Below are 20,901 nucleotides of genomic sequence, written 5' to 3'. Positions count from 1 at the left end.
TCTCCAGTTGATGGATACTCCTTAATTTCTATTTCTTTGAAGTTACCATAAATATTCTTGTACACATGGGAGATAGGGGCTTTCCCTGTTTCCTATTAAATTGAAGTTCCAAGGATAACTCCACAGATCTTGAGGGAGGAGTTCCCTTACTTCATGACTTGGCTGTTGTAGGGAAGGTCTAGATTAACTTTGTACCGGCTTGTTTGTCTGAACTGCATATAAATTATACTAGTCTCGAAGAGTTTTATTTTTCATATGTGTTAGTACAACAAGTTCCCTGACAGTATAACACAAACCAATGTATGTGAAGCCAGTTAGAAATCCATATTTTTGAAAAAAAATAGAATGACAGCAAATACTCTCCTACTATAAAAAATGCTTTCAAAATATGCAACAAGTTTCTTTCCAATCAAGTTCATATGAATAAGGATATTTTAGCAAAGTTTCATATTCAAGCTTACAGTTTATTGAAATCAATCAAATCATTGATTTGCATGGTGAGTGAAGCATAGTTTTAATCACGCATATAAAAACTCATAATTCAGAGGTTTTTAAAGTCTGAAAGAATCTTGCAAAACAACTCAGCCTCACCTCAGACCTTTAAGTTGAATTTCTGTTATTTAGGAAAAAAGAAAAGGAAATGACTTTATTTTTATCTGTTTGATGTGACGCAGATGTCTGTGGGTGTATATATATAGATATCTATGCATATACTTACATTCTTATATATGCAATGATGATGCATCACTCCTGCAAGCTGAACTACTGACTGGAAACTACTGACAGCACCCACTTTGGAAGGTGAGTAGTTTTAAATTTGATGTGGAATAAGCCTTTGGCTCAGGCTTTGATGTATAGGAGAAACAATGACTATAATAGACTTCTAAGACTTTCTGATCCAATCTTCTTTTATTTACAGATGAAGAAACTGAGGCTCAGAGAGGTTGTGCAGTTTGTGTCAGGTTACACAGGTTATGAGTAGGGGATATGGGAGTATTTTATCTATAGCAAGAGAAAAACAATTTTAACTTAATTGATGAAGGAAAAGTATTTGACAAAAATCCAATATTCATTCATGTTAAAGATATAGTCATTCTTAACTCAATCAAAGGAATCTTCTTTTAGACAAGATCCAAAATATGTAGTAAAAAAAATTACAAGCATTCTCCAAGTGACTCAGGTCTTCTGCATTAACCTTTTATTATCATGGTATTATTAACCCATTATTATCATGGTACTACATTGACCTTGAAGAAAGAGATTGATATTGTCTTCTTTGTAACTGAGGCTCTATTTAGGTAAGTCAGGTTTTTTTTTTTAAATTGCATTTTCTAAATCTGCATTGTTATTTTATAAATCACTCAAAATTATATACATAAATGGTAAATATATTACCTTATTAAATTCACTTATTTCAGTTCATTTTGATTGTATTTTATTTGGATACCATCATGTCATCTGCAAATAATGAAAATCTGACCTCATCATTTCCACTCTTGTATTTCAATGTCTTTTTTTCTGTCTAATTATAATAAGTAGCATTTTCAATATTATGTTAATGAAAATAGTAAGAGTAAGAAAATGTTTTTAATGAGAATACTTGCATTTCTCCATTGTACATAGTATTAGCTGTTAACTTGAGACATATATTTTTATTGAGTTGAGAGTAAAATTTCTGCATTAGTATCCTTTTTAGGACTTTTGTCAATAATGAGTGTTGGATTTTTATGTAAGATTTTTTTGTAATAATATAATCTTATGTTTATTTTTATGTTGGTTATTTTCTTGATGTTGAGCCAGATTTGCACACTTGTTATAAATCATCCTTGGTCATAATGAAATCTTTTAATAGATTGCTATGATTTTTAGCTATATAGTATTTTGCAATGTGTTCATTGGAGAAATTGGCTATAATTTTCTTTATCAATGTTCTCTTTGCCAAATTTTATTTCCATCATCAGAGATTGCATGTAGCATTCCATTTTTTTCCAGGCATTAATCTTGTCCAAAATTTCAAAGATAGAGTTTCATGCTCAGTGGATCCAAATACAGGGTTTAGTGAGAACTTTCAAATCTGCTACATCCCCTATTTTTGTCAGTTTTAAGGAAATGAAGTTACACACTTAATTACCATCAAGGAAGATGTCTTTATTCAGACACAGTCTCATTTCTGGTTAGTCTGTGATTTTCAACTGAGATTGACAAAGGGAACTGAATTCTCTTTAATATGTACATTTTAGGATAAGCCAGTCTTAAATATGGGGGCAGCTTGGTGACAGAATGAATAAAGGACTGGGCTGCAAGTCAGGAAAACTCATCTTCCTGAGTTCAAATCTGGCCTCAGACACTTACTAGTTGTGTGACTTTGGTCAAGTAACTTCTCTGACTTCTGTTTACCTTAGTTTTCTCATCTGTAAAATGAGTTGGAGAAGGAAATGGCAAGCCAAGAAAACCCCAAATGGAATTACAAAGAATCAGTCACTTTTGAAAAACAAGTGAGCTGAAATCTCAGGAATGTTTGAATATAACTTACATAAGACATAGGCAGAATTTCAATTTTCAGAAACTGCACCCAGTAGTATTTAGCAGTTATTCTAGCTTTATCTGCATGTTTCTTCTCTACTTTTTCAGGTTATCTTTTTCTGATCTCTTTTTACAAATAGTTTTTGCAAAAAGTATCACTTGCTGTGGTAAAATTTGAAAATTTTCACCTCTCATCGGGACTAGTTTGTTTTTGTAAACTATTTTTTTTTCAATTACAGGTAAAGATAGTTTTCAATATTCATTTTTATAAGATTTTAGGTTCAAATATGTTTCCTTCTGTCTTTCTCTGGTATCCCCCCTCCTCAAGATGGCAAGAAATCTGATATAGATTATACATATACAATCAGGTAAGCATATTTCCACATTGGTCATGTTGTGAAAGAAGAAACAACAAAAGGGAAAAGCTACAAAAAATGTGAAAATATGCTTCAATCTACATTAAATTTCCATAGTTCTTTCTCTAGATATGGATAGAATTTCCCTTTATTACTCTTTTTTTTTTTTAGTTTTTTGCAAGGCAAATGGGGTTAAATGGCTTGCCCAAGGGCGCGCAGCTAGGTAATTATTAAGTGTCTGAGACCGGATTTGAACCCAGGTACTCCTGACTCCAAAGCCAATGCTTTATCCACTACGCCACCTAGCCGCCCCCTTCATTACTCTTTAGAAATTGTTTTTGATCATTATATTACTGAGAAGAGCTAAGTCTATCATAGCTAATTATTACATAATCTTGCTATTACTGTCTACAATGTTCTCCTGGTTCTGCTCATTTCACTCAGCATCAGTTCATGTAAGTCTAGGTTTTTCGGAAATCAATCTGCTCATCATTTCTTATAGCACAATAGTATTGATTCCATTATATTCATATATTGAAACTTGTTTAACCATTCCCCAATTGAGAGACATTCCATCAATTTCCAGTTCTTCACCACCACAAAAAGAGCTGTTATAAATAGTTTTGTACAAATAGGTTCTTATTATCTTTTTGGGATACAGACCTAGAAATGCTATTGCTGGATCCAATGGTATGCAGTTTGATTGCCCTTTTATCTTAGTTCCAAATTGTTCTCCAGAATGGCTGGAGCAGTTCACAACTCTACCAACAGTGTATTCTTTTCCACATCTCCAACATTTATCATTTTCCCTTTCTATTATAGTAGCCAATCTGATAAGTGCAAGTTGGTACCTCAGAGCTGTTTTAATTTGCATGTTTAATCAATAGTGATTTAGAGCAATTTTTATATGATTATAGATAACTTTGGCTTCTTCATCTGAAAACTGCCAATTCATCTCCTTTGATAATTTATTAACTGGGGAATGATTTGTATTCTTATAAATTTGTCTCAGTTCTTTGTATATTTGAGAAACAAGGTCTTTACCAGAATCACTGACTAAAAAATTTTTCCCATCTCTCTCCTTTCCTTCTATGTGGTTAAATCAGTTTTACTTGGACAAAAACTTTTTAATTTAATGTAATGAAAATTATTCATTTTGCACTTCATAATGTTCTCTATCTCTTGTTTGCTCATTAATTCTCCATAGATCTGACAGATAAACTATTATTAGCTTTCCTAATTTACTGGTCCAGGCCTAGTTTCTGTCATGCTGTTTTCCAGTTTTCCCAGCAGTTTTTGTCAAAGAGTGAGTTCTTATTCCAGAAGCTGAAATCTATGAAACAAACAGTAGATTATAATAATAATCATTCACTACTGTGTCTTGTGTACTGTTTATATTCCACTGAGCACTCAGTCTCTTAGTACCAAATAGTTTTGATGATTACTGCTATATCATATGGTTTTAGATATGGTACAGGTAGACCACTGTACTTTGCATTTTTATTAATTCCCTAGATATTCTTGAACTTTTGTTTTGCTAGATAAATTTTGTTATTATTTTTTCTAGCTCTATAAAATAGTTTTTTGGTAGATTGGAGAAGTACTAAATGAATAATTAATTTAGGTAGACTTGCCATTTTTATTTTATTAGCTTAGTCTACTCATGAGGAAATGATATTTTTCCATTTATTTAGATCTGATTTTATTTATATGAAAATTATTTTCTTTTTGTTTTAGGTTTTTTTTTTTTGCAAGGCAAATGGGGTTAAGTGGCTTGCCCAAGGCCACATGGCTAGGTAATTATTAAGCGTCTGAGGCCGGATTTGAACTCAGGTATTCTTGACTGCAGGGCCAGTGCTCTATCCACTGTGCCACCTAGCTGCCCCATGAAAATTATTTTCTAATTCTATTCATCTAGTTCACATGGAGACTCCCAAATATTTTATAATTTCTACAGTTATTTTAAATAGAACTATCTCTTGCTGTTGGACTTTATTGGTAATCTTCAGAAATGCTGATGATGTATGTGGGTTTATTTTATATCCAGCAACTTTGCTAAAGTTGTTATTTCAAGAAGTCTTTTAATTGATTTTAGGATTGTCTGAGTATAATATCATAAAATCTACAAAGAATGATAGTTTTGTTTTCTCATTTTCTCACTTTTCTTTTTTTAAGAAAGATTTTATTTATTTTGAGTTTTATAATTTTTCCCCTAATCTTGCTTCCCTCCACACCCCCTCCCATTCTTTTCTTATTGATAGTTTTATTTCCTCATTGGCTATACTAATTCTTTCAATCTTCTTATTTTTAAAGTTAGCATTTCTAGTTCAATATTAAATAATAGTGATAATGAGCAACCTCATTTCCTTCCTAATTTTATCTAGCTTATTCTCATCGCATATATAATGCTTGCTGATGGTTTTTAGAAACATATTGTCTATATTTTAAGGAAAGCTGCATTTATTACTATGCTTTCCAATATGTTTTATAAGATTGAGCGTTCTATTTTGTCAAAAGCTTTTCCTGCATTGATCAAGATAATTGTATGATTTCTTTTAGTTTTGTTATTGATATAGTTAATTATGCTGATAGTTTTCCTAATACTGAATCTGTCCTGCATTTCTGGTATAAATATCCCTTAGCCATAATCTATTATTCTAATTTTTTTGTATTATTCTCATTTTTAATTGCTATAATCTCCTTTCTAATATTTTATTTAATTTTTCATCAATATTCATTAGGGAAATTGGGTCTGTAATTTTTCTTATTTGTTTTGGCTCTTTCTGGTTTAGGTATCAGCATAATATTTGTGTCCTAAAAGAAAGTTGGTGTCTTCTAAAATTATTGACAATGTATTATCAAGATTAGTTTTTCATTAAAACAAATCAGTTTACAGAATTTAATACATGAATACCTTTCACACAACTGAGTTTTCCTTTTTCCCAAAAGAAATCAGCAATTCCTGATAACATAATTATTGTATTTTTCTTCTTAATAACATATATAGATGGTAGGACTCTCTCTTTGCCTATTTTTCTAAATAGTTTATGTAGTATTGAAATTAATTGTTCTTTAAATGTTTGGCAGAATTTATTTGTAAATCCATCTGACCCTGGAGATTTTTTCTTAGACAGTTCATTGATGGCTTGCTTAATTTCTTTTTCTAAAATAGAGTTATTTAAATGCTTCTTCTTCTGTTTAGCTGGGTCATTCATATTTTTGTAAATATACAACCATTTCCTTTAGATTGTCAGATTAATTGGTATGCAGTTGAGAAAAATACTTCTAATCATTGATATTGTCCTTTTTATTGGTGATGAATTCATCCATTTTATGTTTAAGACTGGCAATTTGGTTTTCTTCCTTCTTTTGCTTAATCAATTTAACCAGAGTTTTAACTAATGTATTTTTTTCATAAAACCAGATCTCACTTTTATTTATTGGTCCAATTTTCAATTAGTTCAGTTAGTTCAATTAGTTTAGTTCAGTTTTCTTACTTTCAACTTTTTAAATCTTTCCTTTGATTTTTTTCAGAATGTCTAATTAAGTTTTTAATTGGGGATTTTAATTTGTTTGTTATCTGGTTTTTTAAATTGCATACTCAATCATTGATCTTCTTTTTCTCTGTTTTGCTTACATAAGCATTCAGAGATATAAAATGTTCCCTAAGTTCTGTTCTAGCTGCAGATTTTGGTATGTTATCTCATTGTCATTTGCTTTGATGAAATTATTATTACTATGAATTGTTGTTTGACCCAGTCATTCTTTAGTATTGAATTATTCCATTTCCAATTAATTTTTAATTTATCTTTCTATAGTCCTTTATTATATTATATATTATATCATGATCTGAAAGGATGAATTTAATATTTTTGCTATTTTTGCATTTGATTGACCCTAATATATGGTCAGTTTTTGTGTAGGTGTCATGTACCACTGAGAAAACAGCATATTCTTTTCTATATTCATTCAATTTTCTCCAGAGTTCTATCATATCTAACTTTTCTAAAATTCTAATCACCTCTTTTACTTCTTTCTTATATATTTTGTGCCTAGATTTATCCAATTCTGAGAGGGGGAAGTTGCAGACCCCCCCAGTATAGTTTTTTCCCTACATTCTATTTTCCCCCTTTTTTATACTTTTCTTTCTCCTTTCACCGTGTTCCTCCTTACCAGTGTTTTTCTTCTGATCGGCTCCCCGCTCTTTTTTTTTTTTTTGCCTTTCCCTTTATACTTCTGCCCTCCATTATATCAATTCCCCACTCTCCTTTTCTTTCCTTTTTCCCTTCCTACTTTCCTATAGAGTAAGATAAATTTCTCTACCCAACTGAGTATACAAATTGTTCCCCCTTTGAGCCAGATACAATGAGAGAAAGGTTCAAACAATGCTCACTTCTTTCCCTCAATTGCAATAGGTCTTTTATGTTTCTTCATATGATATACTTTATACCATTTTCTCCCCCTTTCCTTTTCTCCCAGTGAAATCTTCTTTTTCACCCTCTAGTTAATTTTTTTAAGTCATCAATCAAATTCAACCTATACCCTTTCTGTTTAAGTATGCTCCTTCTAAGAGCCCTAAAAGAGATACTGGTCTTAAGAGTTACAAGAATTATCTTCCCATGTAGGTAGGTAAAAAGATCAACCTTTATTGAATATCATGTGGTTTTTTTTCCTTTCCTATTTACCTTTTTATGTTTCTCTTGAGTTTTGTATTTGGAGATCAAATTTTTCTGTTTAGCTCTGGTCTTTCCATTGCAAAATTTGAAAGTCCCCTATTTCATTGAATATCTACCTTTTTCCCTGAAAGATTTGTCTGAATTGTTGATTCTTGATTGTACTCTGTTCTTTTACTTTCCAAAATATTATATTCCAAGCCCTCAAATCCTTTTATGTAAAAGCCAAGTCCTGTGTAATCCTGACTATGCTTGCTTGATATTTGAATTGTTCCTTCTTGGTTGCTTGCAATATTTTCTTCTTGACTTGATAGTTCTAGAATTTGGCTGCAATATTCCTCTTTCAGGAGGTGATTGGTGGATTCTTTCAGGAACTATTTTACCTTCTAGTTTTAGGATATCATGACAGTTTTCCCTTGATCACTGTGTATTTCTCTCTTTTTTTTTCACCATGACTTTTTTAAACTATCTCTCCTGGATCTATTTTCAAATTAGTTTTGTTTTTCCTTTTTTTTAAACAAGGCAATAGGGTTAAGTGACTTGCCCAAAGTCACACAGGTAAGTAATTTGAACTCAGGTCCTCCTGACTCCAAGGCTGCTGAATTGGTTTTCTTCAGGCAAATTTTGGTGCTTCTTTTTCTAATCTGTTGACTTCCCTGTTTACAATTCTCTTGTATAACTCTCATTCACACCCCCCCCCCTTTTTCTTCTACCTCTCTAACTTGATTTTTAAAATCCTTTTTGAGATACTCCAAGAGAATTTTTTGGACTTGAGACCAATTCATATTCCCCTTTGAGGTTTCACATATAGGCATTTCGACAGTGTTGTCCTCTTCTGAATTTGTGTCCTGCTCTTCCCTGTCACCAAAGTAGCTATTTATAGTCAGGACTCTTTTTTTGTTGTTCATTGCTTATTTTTTTTAAATGTTTAATTCTGCTTCTGGGGATATTATCCCCTGTCTCTTGAACTGGGGATCAAGGGCCTCATCCTATGCCTTTTGCATAAGTACCACTGCACTAAGGTGCTCCAGCCTGGTCACCACTGCTGTACCTTGGGTTTCAAGGCTGGCGATTTCTGTTGTGCTGGCACTGGAGGCCTCAAAACTGGCCTGCTAAAGCAAATCTGTGGGGTCTTGGTTGTAAGTTGGCTAAAAGCTTCCCAGTGGCTTGCTGGGACTCTACTAGGATGGGTTGTGCTCCCCTTTTACCCAAGTGAGACAGACCTTTCCAGAAGTCCTTCTAAGTTATCTTGGGCTGGAAAAGTGTTATACTTCATCTTTTTTGTGAATTTTGTTGCTCCATAATTCTTTTAGAGGCTTGATTTAATGTTGTTTCCAAAAGAAACTGAGGAATGCTCAGGTAACTTCCTGGCTTCTCTCTGCCATCTTGGCTCTGCTCCGTATGATTGTTTTTCATAAGATCATTCATTTATAACTTGTTTGATTTTTGCCTTTCAGATTGGTCTGTTGAAGTTAATTTACTGTCAAATAAATTTTATAATTCAAATTTTTTGTATATAATTCCTTAGATGCTTTAAGTCTTCTCAATTTTATAGGATATCTACTATTCCCTAATGAAATTCTTTCTTTTGTGTTGGCTGCAATATCTCCTTTTTAGTTTGTAATTTTGCTGAAGTTCATTTTCCTCACCTATTGTTTTAGTTGGTTAATAGTTGGTTAAGTTGTTGGTCTTTTCCTTAAACCATCATCTAAGTTTTTTTTCACCAATTATTCCCCGTTTTATTCAGATGTTATTTCACTTTTGTTTTAGTTATATCTGTTGTTATTTCCATGATCTTTCTTTTTCTTTAAAAACACAAAAATACCCTTTATTTTTAGTCTTCATGCAAAAGTTGAATGAATAATCACCTCAGATATGCTGAAAAAGACATTATTTTTCCTAGGGTGCTAGGACTAGATGGTTTCTGAAGTTCTCCCCAATTCAGATGACAGGATTCATTGACTATTGCCGTGTTCCTTATGCCGTTTCTTTAGATGGAAGTTTAATTCATTTCTTCCCTTTCTCATTAAAAGAAGAAAACTATAATATCAATTTGTCTCCAAGAATTACTTTGGCTACTCCCCATTGATGTTGACTTGAGGTATTTTTAGCATTATCTTTTACATATTCTGTGTTTTCCTTTGATTACTTTTTTCCCCTTTGATTATTTTTAAAGTATGTTAGATGTGGAGTGGCTAGGTGGTGCAGTGGATGGGGTACCGACCCTGGAGTCAGGAGGACCTGAATTCAAATCTGGCCTCAAACAATAATTATGTAGCTGTGTGGCTTTGGACAAGCCACTTAACCTCATTGCCTTGCAAAAAAAACTAAAAGAAAATTTTTTTAAATTAAAAAGAAATAAAATATCAGATGTTTTTAGATTGATTTAAGTGATTTGTGGCAGAACAAGTTTGACTGAATGTACTGAAGTTTGATGCTATGTATAGCGGATCATCTAAAAAGAGAAGGAAATGCTGACTCAAAGGAATGAGAGGATAGGGAACTGTTCCCACCAGTTCCTGACAACTCAAAGTAAAGAGGAAGTGAATAGCCAAGGAAAAGGATGAAAGAAATGTATTTCCTACTCTGCAGCTAGTTTTGTTGTATCATCTCAAAGACCTTTCCAACTCTAAATCCATAAATGCTTGTACTTGCTGCCTATTGTTGGTCCATTGTTTCAGTGATATCCAACTCTTTACAACCCCATTTGGATGTTTTTTTGTTTTGGCAAAGACACTAGAATCATTTGCCATGTTTTCTCCAGCTTATTTTACAGATGAGGAAATGGAGACAAACAAGATGAAATGCCCAGGATTACAAAGCTACTAAACTGAATTCGGGTCTTCCTGACTGTAGATCCCGTGTTCTACCTTCAGAGCCACTTAGCTGCCCTCTTAGTTCTAATCAAATATTTCCTAAGTGTCTGAAACTTAACCCATTTAAAACAGAACTCATTATCTCCCCCCAAATCCACTATTCTTCCAAATTTACTTATTATTTTCAAGGGCAACATTATCCTTCCTGTCACCAAGTTATATCGTTGACTATTTCCTCAGTCTCATTTCATATAGGTGCCAAATCTTGTTTTCACCCTCACAGATTTCTTCGATAGGTGCCCTTTTCTTCTCTCATCCAGCCATATCCCTAATTTAAGACCTTATCACCCCCCTCTAGACCATTTCATTAAACCCCTGTATTTGATCTCCCTGTCTCAAACCTTTCCCCATGTCAAATGATTTTCTTAAACTTTAAATTTGACAGCATCAACTCCCTACTCAATAAACTTCAGTGACATCCTAGGACAAAAAAGAAACTTCTGCCCAGCATCTAATGCTCTTCAATCTTTGACCTGTTCCTATTGATCAGTCTTCTTACACATTGTGCATCTGCATCCACTCTCTGGACCATTCATACTGACATACTTGCTGTTCCATACTCCTTATTCTACATCTCCTCTTTCTGCGACTCTGCACGAGTGGTGACCCCATACCTAGGGTGCTCTGTCTTCTCACATCTGCCTTTTGGAATCCCTGCTGTCCTTTAAAACCTCTTTCTCCATGAAGCCTTCCTTGATCCAACATAGTTGAAAGCATCCTCTTTCCCAAAACTACTTTGTTTTCATTTTGTATATATTTCAGATCTGTAAATAATGAATGTAAGCTTCTGGAGAGAAAGAATGACTTTCCCTTTTGGTTTTGTAACCCCAGGGCTTAGTTCAGTGTGGGTTGAAATAGTTACTGATTGGCTGGTTGGCTGATGTCATGCTGACCCTTTGTATTCTGTGACCCTAATAAAGAACCACAGGTCTCATGGGAGCTTGTCCATCAGATAAAAAAAAAGATGCTGCTGGGAATTAGGAATCAAGGTCTGGCATGGAAATATTATTTGTTTGCTTTTTCCTGGTATGATATCATGAAGTTCCTGGGTTTGCTATATCGGTGGTAGACATTGGACTTAAATGGTAAATTTCCAAAACCAAGTTGTTTGATGCTAAGAAGCCTCTCTTACGAAAAGACTGCACAAAAGTGAATAGATGTCCTCAAAAGCAGGCAAGCATTTGTTCTAGAGAAATGGCAAAGAGGGAGACAATAGCATACACAGTTACAGAAAAGGAGAAGGAAAAAGTTCATTACCACTAAGATCTATTGTGGTTTTTAGATAAATATAGTTTACAGGCAAACCCTACCCCACCCACCCCCCATTTTGTCAGTTAAAGATGTCCTGAAACATAGACATTGGATGTTATCATGACAGTTTCTCAAAATATGAAGAGGAAGAATTGGCTTTCAGGACCTGAGTCAGAGTCTGCTCTCTCTAGTAGTGCTAAATGTTGCTTTGAAAAGGTTCAAGGTAATCTGCCTGACCCTGAAAGAATTTAAAAGATATTTTCTCATTCCTATGTAACTCCTGGAAGGGGAATGAGGGGGCTATTGGGAAAGTTAGCAGCAAAGATGGTCTGTCTTCCATCCATGGACCTGACTCACTAACGAGCTGAAAAAGGTGATGATCAGCCCTAGGCATGGACAACCTTATAAAGGACAGACAACAGCTCCTTAGAGGAACTAACATCAAGTACATACAAATTTTTTAAGGCAGTGGGGTTAAGTGACTTGCCCAAGGTCACACACTTGGACAATTATTAAGTGTCTAAGGTCACATTTGAACTCAAGGGCTTGTGCTCTATCCACTATGCAACCTAGATGTTCCTATACAAAATTTTTAAAGGATTTTGTAAGCCTAAAGGAAGCAGTCACACTAGAAGGGATAGCTGATGCTTTTGCTTATTTCTGCTTCTGGTCTTGCACCCTTACAGCATCACCATCACTATCACCTCTCATGTTAGCTTTAAAATTTACAAAGCAATTTTCTTCCAGTAACTTTCATACAAATATTATTATTTTGCTGAAGAGGAAATTGAACTTTAAAAGGTTAAGGGTCTTATCCTGGATCACATAGCTAAGTATCTGAGATAGGGAAGGAGGTATAAAACCAGGGCTACTGACTCTAAGGCTGATATTCTAGCCCACTACAAGGGGCTCATCAAACATTTCAGAAATAGGTGATTTGGGGATTATATAATATATCTTGTATATTATACAAAATATAATAAAAAATTATGTGTTGTCTGATCAGGTGACTGAGCTGGGATGGATTTCACCCTGGAACCAAATATGTCCATGACCACAGAAGACTATTACCCAGAAATATTGACTAGCCCCTGCCAAACTGGATTCACTCAGAAGTTCAGCTCTCTTTTCCTTGCCTTACTCTACTGCCTCCTCTTTGTCTTTGGCCTGCTGGGGAATTGCCTGGTCATTCTAGTTCTGGTAGCCTGTAAAAAGCTAAGAAGTATGACTGATATATACCTGCTGAACCTGGCCATCTCTGACCTGCTCTTCGTGTTCTCCTTCCCTTTCCTGACACACTATACTCTGGACCAGTGGGTCTTTGGGAACACCATGTGTAAAGTCATCTCAGGAGTTTATTACATCGGCTTCTTCAGCAGCATCTTTTTCATCACTGTCATGAGCATGGACAGGTACCTGGCCATTGTCCATGCAGTCTATGCCTTGAAGGTGAGGACAACCAGGAAGGGCATGGCTATCAGCCTCCTGATGTGGTTGGTGGCTGTTTTAGCCTCTCTTCCTTTGCTGGTGTTTTACCAAGTATCTTCAGATGATGGCACCCTCAAGTGCTACTCCTTCTATAATGATAGAACTGTTGAGTGGAAGCTCATCACTTACTTTGAAATCAACATCCTGGGCCTTGTCATCCCCTTCAGCATCCTTGTTTATTGTTATGCCAACATTCTGAGGCACCTGAGGGGGTGTCAGAACCACCACAAGATCAAAGCCATCAGGTTGGTCCTCATCGTAGTGGTGGCATTTTTTGTGTTCTGGGTTCCCTTTAATATGATGCTCTTCCTGAATTCCCTACACAACCTTCACATTCTAGATGGATGTGATCTTAGTCAGAAACTCACCCAAGCCACCCAGATAACTGAGGTCATCTCATTCACTCACTGCTGTGTCAATCCTATCATTTATGCTTTTGTAGGGGAAAAGTTCAAGAAGCACCTCTCTGATATCTTTCGGGATTACAAAAGTTATTTTTGGATGTGCAAAGAAAACTATTACTCCCGAGAACACATGGACAAATCATCTGTACATCAACCCAGCTCACCTTCCTCCACAGACTATATTTTGTGAAGCAGGAAAGTTCAGGCCCAGCAGAGAATATTTGCATGAGATTCAGGAATTGAGGGAAGGAATCAGGGAGAAGATGTTTTGTTTACAAGGAAGACAGACATTTGACATTTTCTTCAAGTCTCTCCTAATATAGATTAAATATTCTCTTCCTTCTCTCCTTCATTTCAAACAAGGTCACTTGCAATTTACTGGATATATTCCCTGGCGGATGTTTTCTTTGGAGGAAGAAGGAGAGTTAACTCAAACTAAATGCTAATTGCATAAATCAAGTTGTGCCAAGGATTTCTATAGGAATCCTTGAAGGGATGGTCAATCTTTAGACATTGGCTTTCATTTCTTCTATCTTCAAGGGCAAGTATAAGAGACAAAACTCAAACAAAGCAATGTTTTAGGCTCAACTCTGCTGCTAACTGGAAGACTTTGAATAAATCAGTTCACTTCTTTGTGAACAACAATTTCCTTGACATCCCTGTCTTTATACAGGTTGCATCCCTGGTCTGGGATGTTCTCCCTCCCTATTTCCCCCTCATGATATAATTCCCAACTTCCTTCCAAGCATAGACCATTTCCTTCATGAGGCCTTTCCTGATTCAATTTGCCTTCCTCTCACCAAGCTGTTAATATTTAGCATTCTTCTTGAAAAATCTTTGTATCCTTTTAAATTTAAACATTATGTTCAATCACTAATATAATATGTTTCCTGTAAGGGTAGGGGGGGGGGCTAGGGAGAACAGTTTCCCTTGTGCTTGTATCCCCAAAGTCAGATTCCTACACTTTCCCTTGCAAACAGTGGATACTTCTAAAAAAGAGAGACAAAATTGAATTAAATTGAAAAAATGGATTCTTACAAAACCACCAGACATTGTGGGTGTAAAGAAAAAAGCAAATATAGTACTCTGAATGCCTCTGAGGGCTGGAAGGAAACCCACCCATTTGCAGTTAGAGGGGAAGGCACTGAAAAATGTAACTCTGAATCCTGGGAATTGCAATCCTGGAGGCTACCATGTCACAAAACTGATCTAGGTCTGGGTGGAATTTGTTTTTTAACAAGTTGAAAATGTCTTTTTTTTTTTTTTAACAAGACTGAGGGGAAAAGGAGAGGCTGGTAGTGATGAAGGGAGAGGATAAAAGGAAACCCCTACAGACTGGGAGGACAGACTGGTCCCATCAGCCAGGCCTCCACTCTACAGAAGAACTCTGAATGGAAAGGACTGATGGTTCAAAGGGTGACTACTTCTTGGTGATCAACTCAAGGACAATAAAAATTTCATTTCCTCGCTGATGTCTATCTTTGACAGACAATTTTATAGGTTTTTTTCCTGTGTCTACATACAAATTTAATTTGTTGATTTTATTGTATTAAAAACCCTATGATCAAAACTTCTTTATGATGCCTGTCTGTAAATTAATTTTGTGCAGGTTGAGGGTAATGAAGGATTCCTGTGCCAGCATGAAGAGGAAAGGGTGGCAGGGATGTGGAGTCAGGACCTCAGGACCTCTCAGGGCTTGCTATATTAAAGAACAACATCAGAAACTCTCAATGCAGGATCACTCACCCAGAAGCCCCCACTAGGTCAACCTGAGTCAGGAAGGATAGCTCCATGAAATGGTCTGTCTCTTTACACTCTCCTCCAGTTACACCATTTAACAGCGTTGCTCATGCAATGCATTTTTTCCTTTGATCTTGTGCAACGTATCAGGTATTTTTATGGTCTCAAAGTTTCTTTTTATTTTTGTTGTTGTTTTTTTTTTTTGTTAAGGGGCCTAGAGAGAGAATTCTAATTCATTAGATTGTAAATTCCTTGAGGGGACTGTCTTTTGGCGCTCTCTCTCTCTCTCTCTCTCTCTCTCTCTCTCTCTCTCTCTTTAGGTTTTTTTAGGTTTTTTTCCCAAGATAATGGGGTTAAGTTTGCCCAAGGCCACACAGCTAGGTAATTATTGAGTGTCTGAGCCTGGATTTGAACTCAGGTACTCCTGAGTCCAGGGCTGGTGCTCTATCCACTGCACCACTTAGCTGCCCCTTTTGGCTCTCTTTGTGGCAACTTGAACTTCTAGTCAAACAGTTGCAAGGGAAGAGACACTTAGAGGTTAATTGATTTGCCCCTCTGTGGTCCTACGGTCAATACATGTCAGAATTAGACTAATCCAGGTCTTCCTGATTCAGAGTTCAGCTCTCTAGCCATTATTCTCTATTGCCTCTCCTGATCTAAATAAACTATAACTTTTTCACCTTCAGAAAACTTTCAGAAATCTATGACAGAAATAAACTTTAATTTTAAAATATATTTAAAGTCTGAAATGAAACATAATCATTTTCCAGTTCAGAAAAAGAGAAAATTTAGGGTCTGCTACAGAATGATTACATATTTAAAGATCCTTGAATGGCCACAGTCCAAGTGAAACTGCAAGGTGTGAAAAGAGCTGTTCAGAACTGACACTTTCACCTCAGAGCCCTTCTTCCTTCTCTCTGTGGTTAGTCGGTGCTTTGGGTCCAGACACAACATGAGTAACTCTGACTGCTGTGCGCACCACCTTAGACCTGCAAACAGCTGAGCTTCCACATGGCACCATTTGAATGCTGTCTGAGCTGTTACCTTTCTGTCAGTCCTGGAGAAGAGTTATCAGTGGTGAAGGAGGGAACCAAGGAGGGCTTCTTATCCGCTGGAACAGGCACTGTAAGACATAGGTGTATTCAGTCCCTACTGAATACCAGATTAATATCTCCGGGTACTAGAGTTTGCAGAACTAAGTTTATAGGTTCGTTGAAGTAGGAAGGATTTTTTTCTTCGTACATATATTCTCAGTCTAATATAGTGCTTGATACTTAATAAATACTTACTGATTGGTTGATTGGACTGTTTTTAACAGAGTTGGGCTTTGCCAAGGCTGCTGTAGACCAGTCTGCTCTATCCCTTTTACTTGTTTGTGGTCTTCCCCTTGCCAGAATCTCATGTTCTTTACTCCACGATCAAGAGTTTTTGGCCCAGGGATATTTTTATGGGTGATCGTAGAGAAATGGGGTTCCAATGTGCTGTGTGTGCAGTCAGGGGCATATGATCATTGGGGGACAATTCTGTTCAAAATGGGACCACTGAGCAGGGAATCAGAGGTCTGGGGTGAAAGGAGCGGCTCCCTGAAACAAAACTAAACTAAGACCAGCCTTTGATAAAATCAAGGGGGAAAATGGTCCAGATCTGGATGCAAGGAGATGTCCATTGGTGGGAGAATGATCAAACAAGTGGTAGTACAAGAATGTAGTGGAATATTCCTGTGCAACAAGGAACAATGAATATGAAGATTCCTAAGAAGCATGGAAAGACATAAATGAACTGATGACAAAGGAATAGAGCAGAATCAGGAAAATGACAACAATGTGAAAAGAAAGAATAACAAAAGCAAAAATGGAAAGTGGACACTGTAATTATAATGACTAATGACTAATGAAAAGATGTGACAATGTCCCTCCTTCCCTTCTTCTCAGAGGTGGTCAATGGATGGGGAAACAGAAATTATGGTCGATCTGATTGATGTTTGCTTATTAGTTTTTCTGAACTGATTACCCCCCCCTTCTCTAGAATTCTTGGCTTTCCTTCAAATCTGACTTTTTTGTAGGGGAATTTTTCCACCCCCACCCCCCCAGATTACTATATATATATATATATATATATATATGTATATATATATATATATATATATATATATATATGATGTATATGGTTTGTATGTGTATATGTATATATTCCTTTTTGGAGATTTTTCCCATGTTGCTTTCCTCCATAAAATGGGAGCCCCTGAGAACAGGAAGTGTGTTTTTCCTTTCTTCAGTGTCTGATGTATAGTAAGTATTTAATAAATGCTTCTTATCATCATAAGGGATGATTTTCTGGATCAGGGAAGGGAAAAGAATATGTTGTTTTGACTAAAATGGAAATATGTTTAACACAATTGTGTTTGTATAACTTATATCAGATTACTTGCTATCTTAGGGCAGGGGATGGCAAGGTGGGAGGGAGAGAATTTTACAAAAATGAATGTTGCACACTGTTTTTACATATAATTGAAAAAATATTTTTTAAAAAAGGAATATATTGTTAAATGAAGTGTATAAAAGAAAAGTTATCAACTTTTAGAGACAAAGGGATAATAATGGGGAAAGTTGACTAAATTGAAAGTGTTCCCGTCTTTCTCTCTCTCTCCAGCTTACAAATATGCCGAATGTTGATGAATTATAGTAGTTTGAAGGGCCATGATGTGTTTCTCTTTTTCTTTGTTTCCTTTCTATTTGGCTGATTTTCCTGCTCTCATCTAATGCCAGTAAAGGGAAAATCTCCCACCATACTGTCTCAGACAAGAGTGTTCAGATTACCACATTACAGACCCCCTAAGCTCCTGTTGGCTCGATGAGGCTCTATGAGGCTAACAATCATTGCCCTTGCCCTATTCCTAAAAGTATCATCTTTGGGAAACTGGCCCTGCCAAGGATTGGAAATTTAGATCAAGTATAACTTGGCTGGAAACTGCATTTCCAACATGGTAAAGGCAATTCAAATAAGCTGTATTGCCCTTTGGTCCAGGCAGTCTTCTGACACTGGAGAAGAGAGACTTTAAGGAGAGACTGGAAAACAGTCTTTTGCTTTTGGTAAGACCTGCCCATGTACACCCAACCCACTAGCTTCGGGAGACCATCCTAGCTCTATTCCAGCATGGCCACCTCACTCTGGGTGATGTTGGGAGGAAGAGATGGAGCTGCTGGAGGGCACATCATCTTCATAATAGCGATACAGAATGTACACTTGCAACCTGTAACAGCGATTCCATGAGCTTCCATTAGCTGAAGGTCAAGTGTTACATTTCCCCTCCTAGATTTCCCTTAGGGCATTGGAGGCTCTTTTATCATTGCCAGTCTCAAGCCCCCACAGATTGTGTTCCTCTCCTTTTAGGAGTCCAAGTATCCTACTTCCCGTTTACATGTTATCTTCCCCATCAGGTTCTTTTGGGGGGACAATGGGATTAAGTGACTTGTCCAAGGTCACACAGTTAGTTCAAATATCAGAGCTCAGATTTGCACTCAGGTCCTCCAGACTTCAGGGCTGGTGTTCTATCCACTGCAACATCTACCTGCCCCTTCTCCATTTAGATTCTAAGCTCCTTGTGAGAAGGACTGTCTTTTGCTTCCTTTTATATCACTAGAACGTAGCACAGTAACTACCACATAGTAACTACTTAATAAATATTTATTGACTGAATGACTAATCACTTACAGATTAGTTTTGATAGAAAAATATTAACTTCCAATGTATAGTAAGAACAAGCATTATCATCCTCCTTCAACTCCTAGGGAGCATAATCTTTCTTGCACTACTTGGATCTTTAGGGAGGGGAGAGAGATAAGGTTCATACATCTTAACCTTGTTGCTATGGAGCATTAATCCCAGCAAGTACCAAATCCAAAGTCCCTGTTGGCTAGCTTCCTGGGACCCTAGTTTCTTAGAGTTTCCTTGTTAAATTGGCCACAACATCTGACCTAGAATTCTGGGTTCCAAGAGCCCCCATGGTTCCAGCTTCTGGGTCAAGGACTCCACTCCCTACACCAGGAACCAAAAAGGACAAACAAAAGAAAACTAAAACCTCAAACCTATTTCTTAGTACCAGTAGATCTAAGGTGAGGGGAAGGTGATCCTAAGGTCAAGTCAGGAAGATGATCTACCTTCCCCAGCTTAGTAAATGGTACCCCTGCTCTAAGTGAATAAGTCTTTCACCTCTGGATGCCACAGGACAGAGAGGTAAATTTAAAGATTCAAACAGTTCCAGATATTCAGCTTTTGGCAAGAGGCTGCTCCCTAACCACATGGTAAACCAATGTAGAATGTTCATAAAATTCATACAGGCCAAGTGTGAACCAGGTTTCCTTCCCATAAAAGTAGGTCTCTAGCATCTCTCTTGTGGATTTATCGCCATTTTAAGTGGATGGGACAAGCTCACATCCATTATCCATTTATTATCTCATGTAATGCTTAAAACAACCCTGTGTGGGTATTATTCCCATTTTATAAATGAGGAAACAGAGACTGAGAGAAACTGACTTGAATCACAGAGCTAATAAATGTCTGAGGCAGGATTTGAATCAAAATCTTTCTGACTCTAGACCTAAACTGGTTGCCTCATCATAGACAGTGAGATTAGATCTGCAGAAGGTCAGTGTCACAATCAACTGAAAGGCATTCAGTACCTGTAAAACTTAAACACTGATTTTTGAGTTTTGCTAGTTATTGCCACCAAATTATTCCCTCCTTCTAATCTCCCTGTCCTTGATTTTTCTGCTTTGAAAGACCCCTTAACTGACTTCCTTCTATTTTATTTGTTCCTGCAATCAAACAACTCATCTGAAAACCATAGGTAAGGACTGAAAGGGACTTTAAAATTCATATAGTACAACCCCTACATTTTAAAGATCAGAAACCCAAGATACAGAAAGATAATTTCCCCAAAAGTCACAGTGACAGTCACTGACAAAGATGATATTTGAACCTAGGTTTTCTGACTTCAGATGGAATTCCACAGCATCAAATTGTCAAATGCTGCTTCATTTCCAGCTTATTTTTGGCTGCCCACACATTTATAGTGGATATCATTCACTTATAGTCAAGGAACATTCATTCACCATGGCAGGAGGATCCACGGCAATACTCTGTTAAGTCCATCTACTAAGTTATAAGAGGGTTGCAGTCTTCTTCAGGGGAGTCTTTATTCATATTGATGAATTGATAGAACCCAAAAGTTATAAAATACTGAAGAAAATGTCAATAAATAGTAAACAAGTAAATAAAAATTAACAAAAAGTTCCCAGGCAAATACAGAAAACCTGAGCTATACATATTTTAATAAAAATATGAACTTTACAAGAAATCATATTAATTTATTTCATTTGTGTACACCACTGAAATGCTTTCTGTGTACTTAAGCAATTTATTGCTATTATTTCTATGTAGTTATATTCAATAGATATATTTTTTCTAATTCTACTTTGCTTTGCATCACTATATAAAACTTTCCTTATTTATTGATAATCTTCTTTATTGGCATTTTATAGGATAGTAATATCAAATTATATTCATATATCAGAATTTATTCTGAAATATC

The 20,901-nt window shown here is 36.0% G+C and overlaps 1 protein-coding gene across 1 annotated transcript; it reads left to right on the top strand.

Moving 5' to 3' along the window:
- The first annotated feature begins 733 nt into the window (after window positions 1-733).
- LOC141494566 (C-C chemokine receptor type 8-like) lies at window positions 734-15,685 on the top strand. The gene is made up of 2 exons (XM_074195904.1): window positions 734-801; window positions 12,686-15,685. The coding sequence occupies exon 2, from the start codon at window positions 12,700-12,702 to the stop codon at window positions 13,759-13,761; it is 1,062 nt and encodes a 353-aa protein (XP_074052005.1). The 5' UTR covers window positions 734-801; window positions 12,686-12,699; the 3' UTR covers window positions 13,762-15,685.
- The last annotated feature ends 5,216 nt before the right edge of the window (window positions 15,686-20,901 follow it).

Source organism: Macrotis lagotis, chromosome 7, assembly GCF_037893015.1.
Source record: "Macrotis lagotis isolate mMagLag1 chromosome 7, bilby.v1.9.chrom.fasta, whole genome shotgun sequence".
NCBI lineage: Eukaryota > Metazoa > Chordata > Mammalia > Peramelemorphia > Peramelidae > Macrotis > Macrotis lagotis.
Note: the sequence above shows the minus strand (reverse complement) of the source record. Positions and strands in the feature narration are given on the sequence as shown.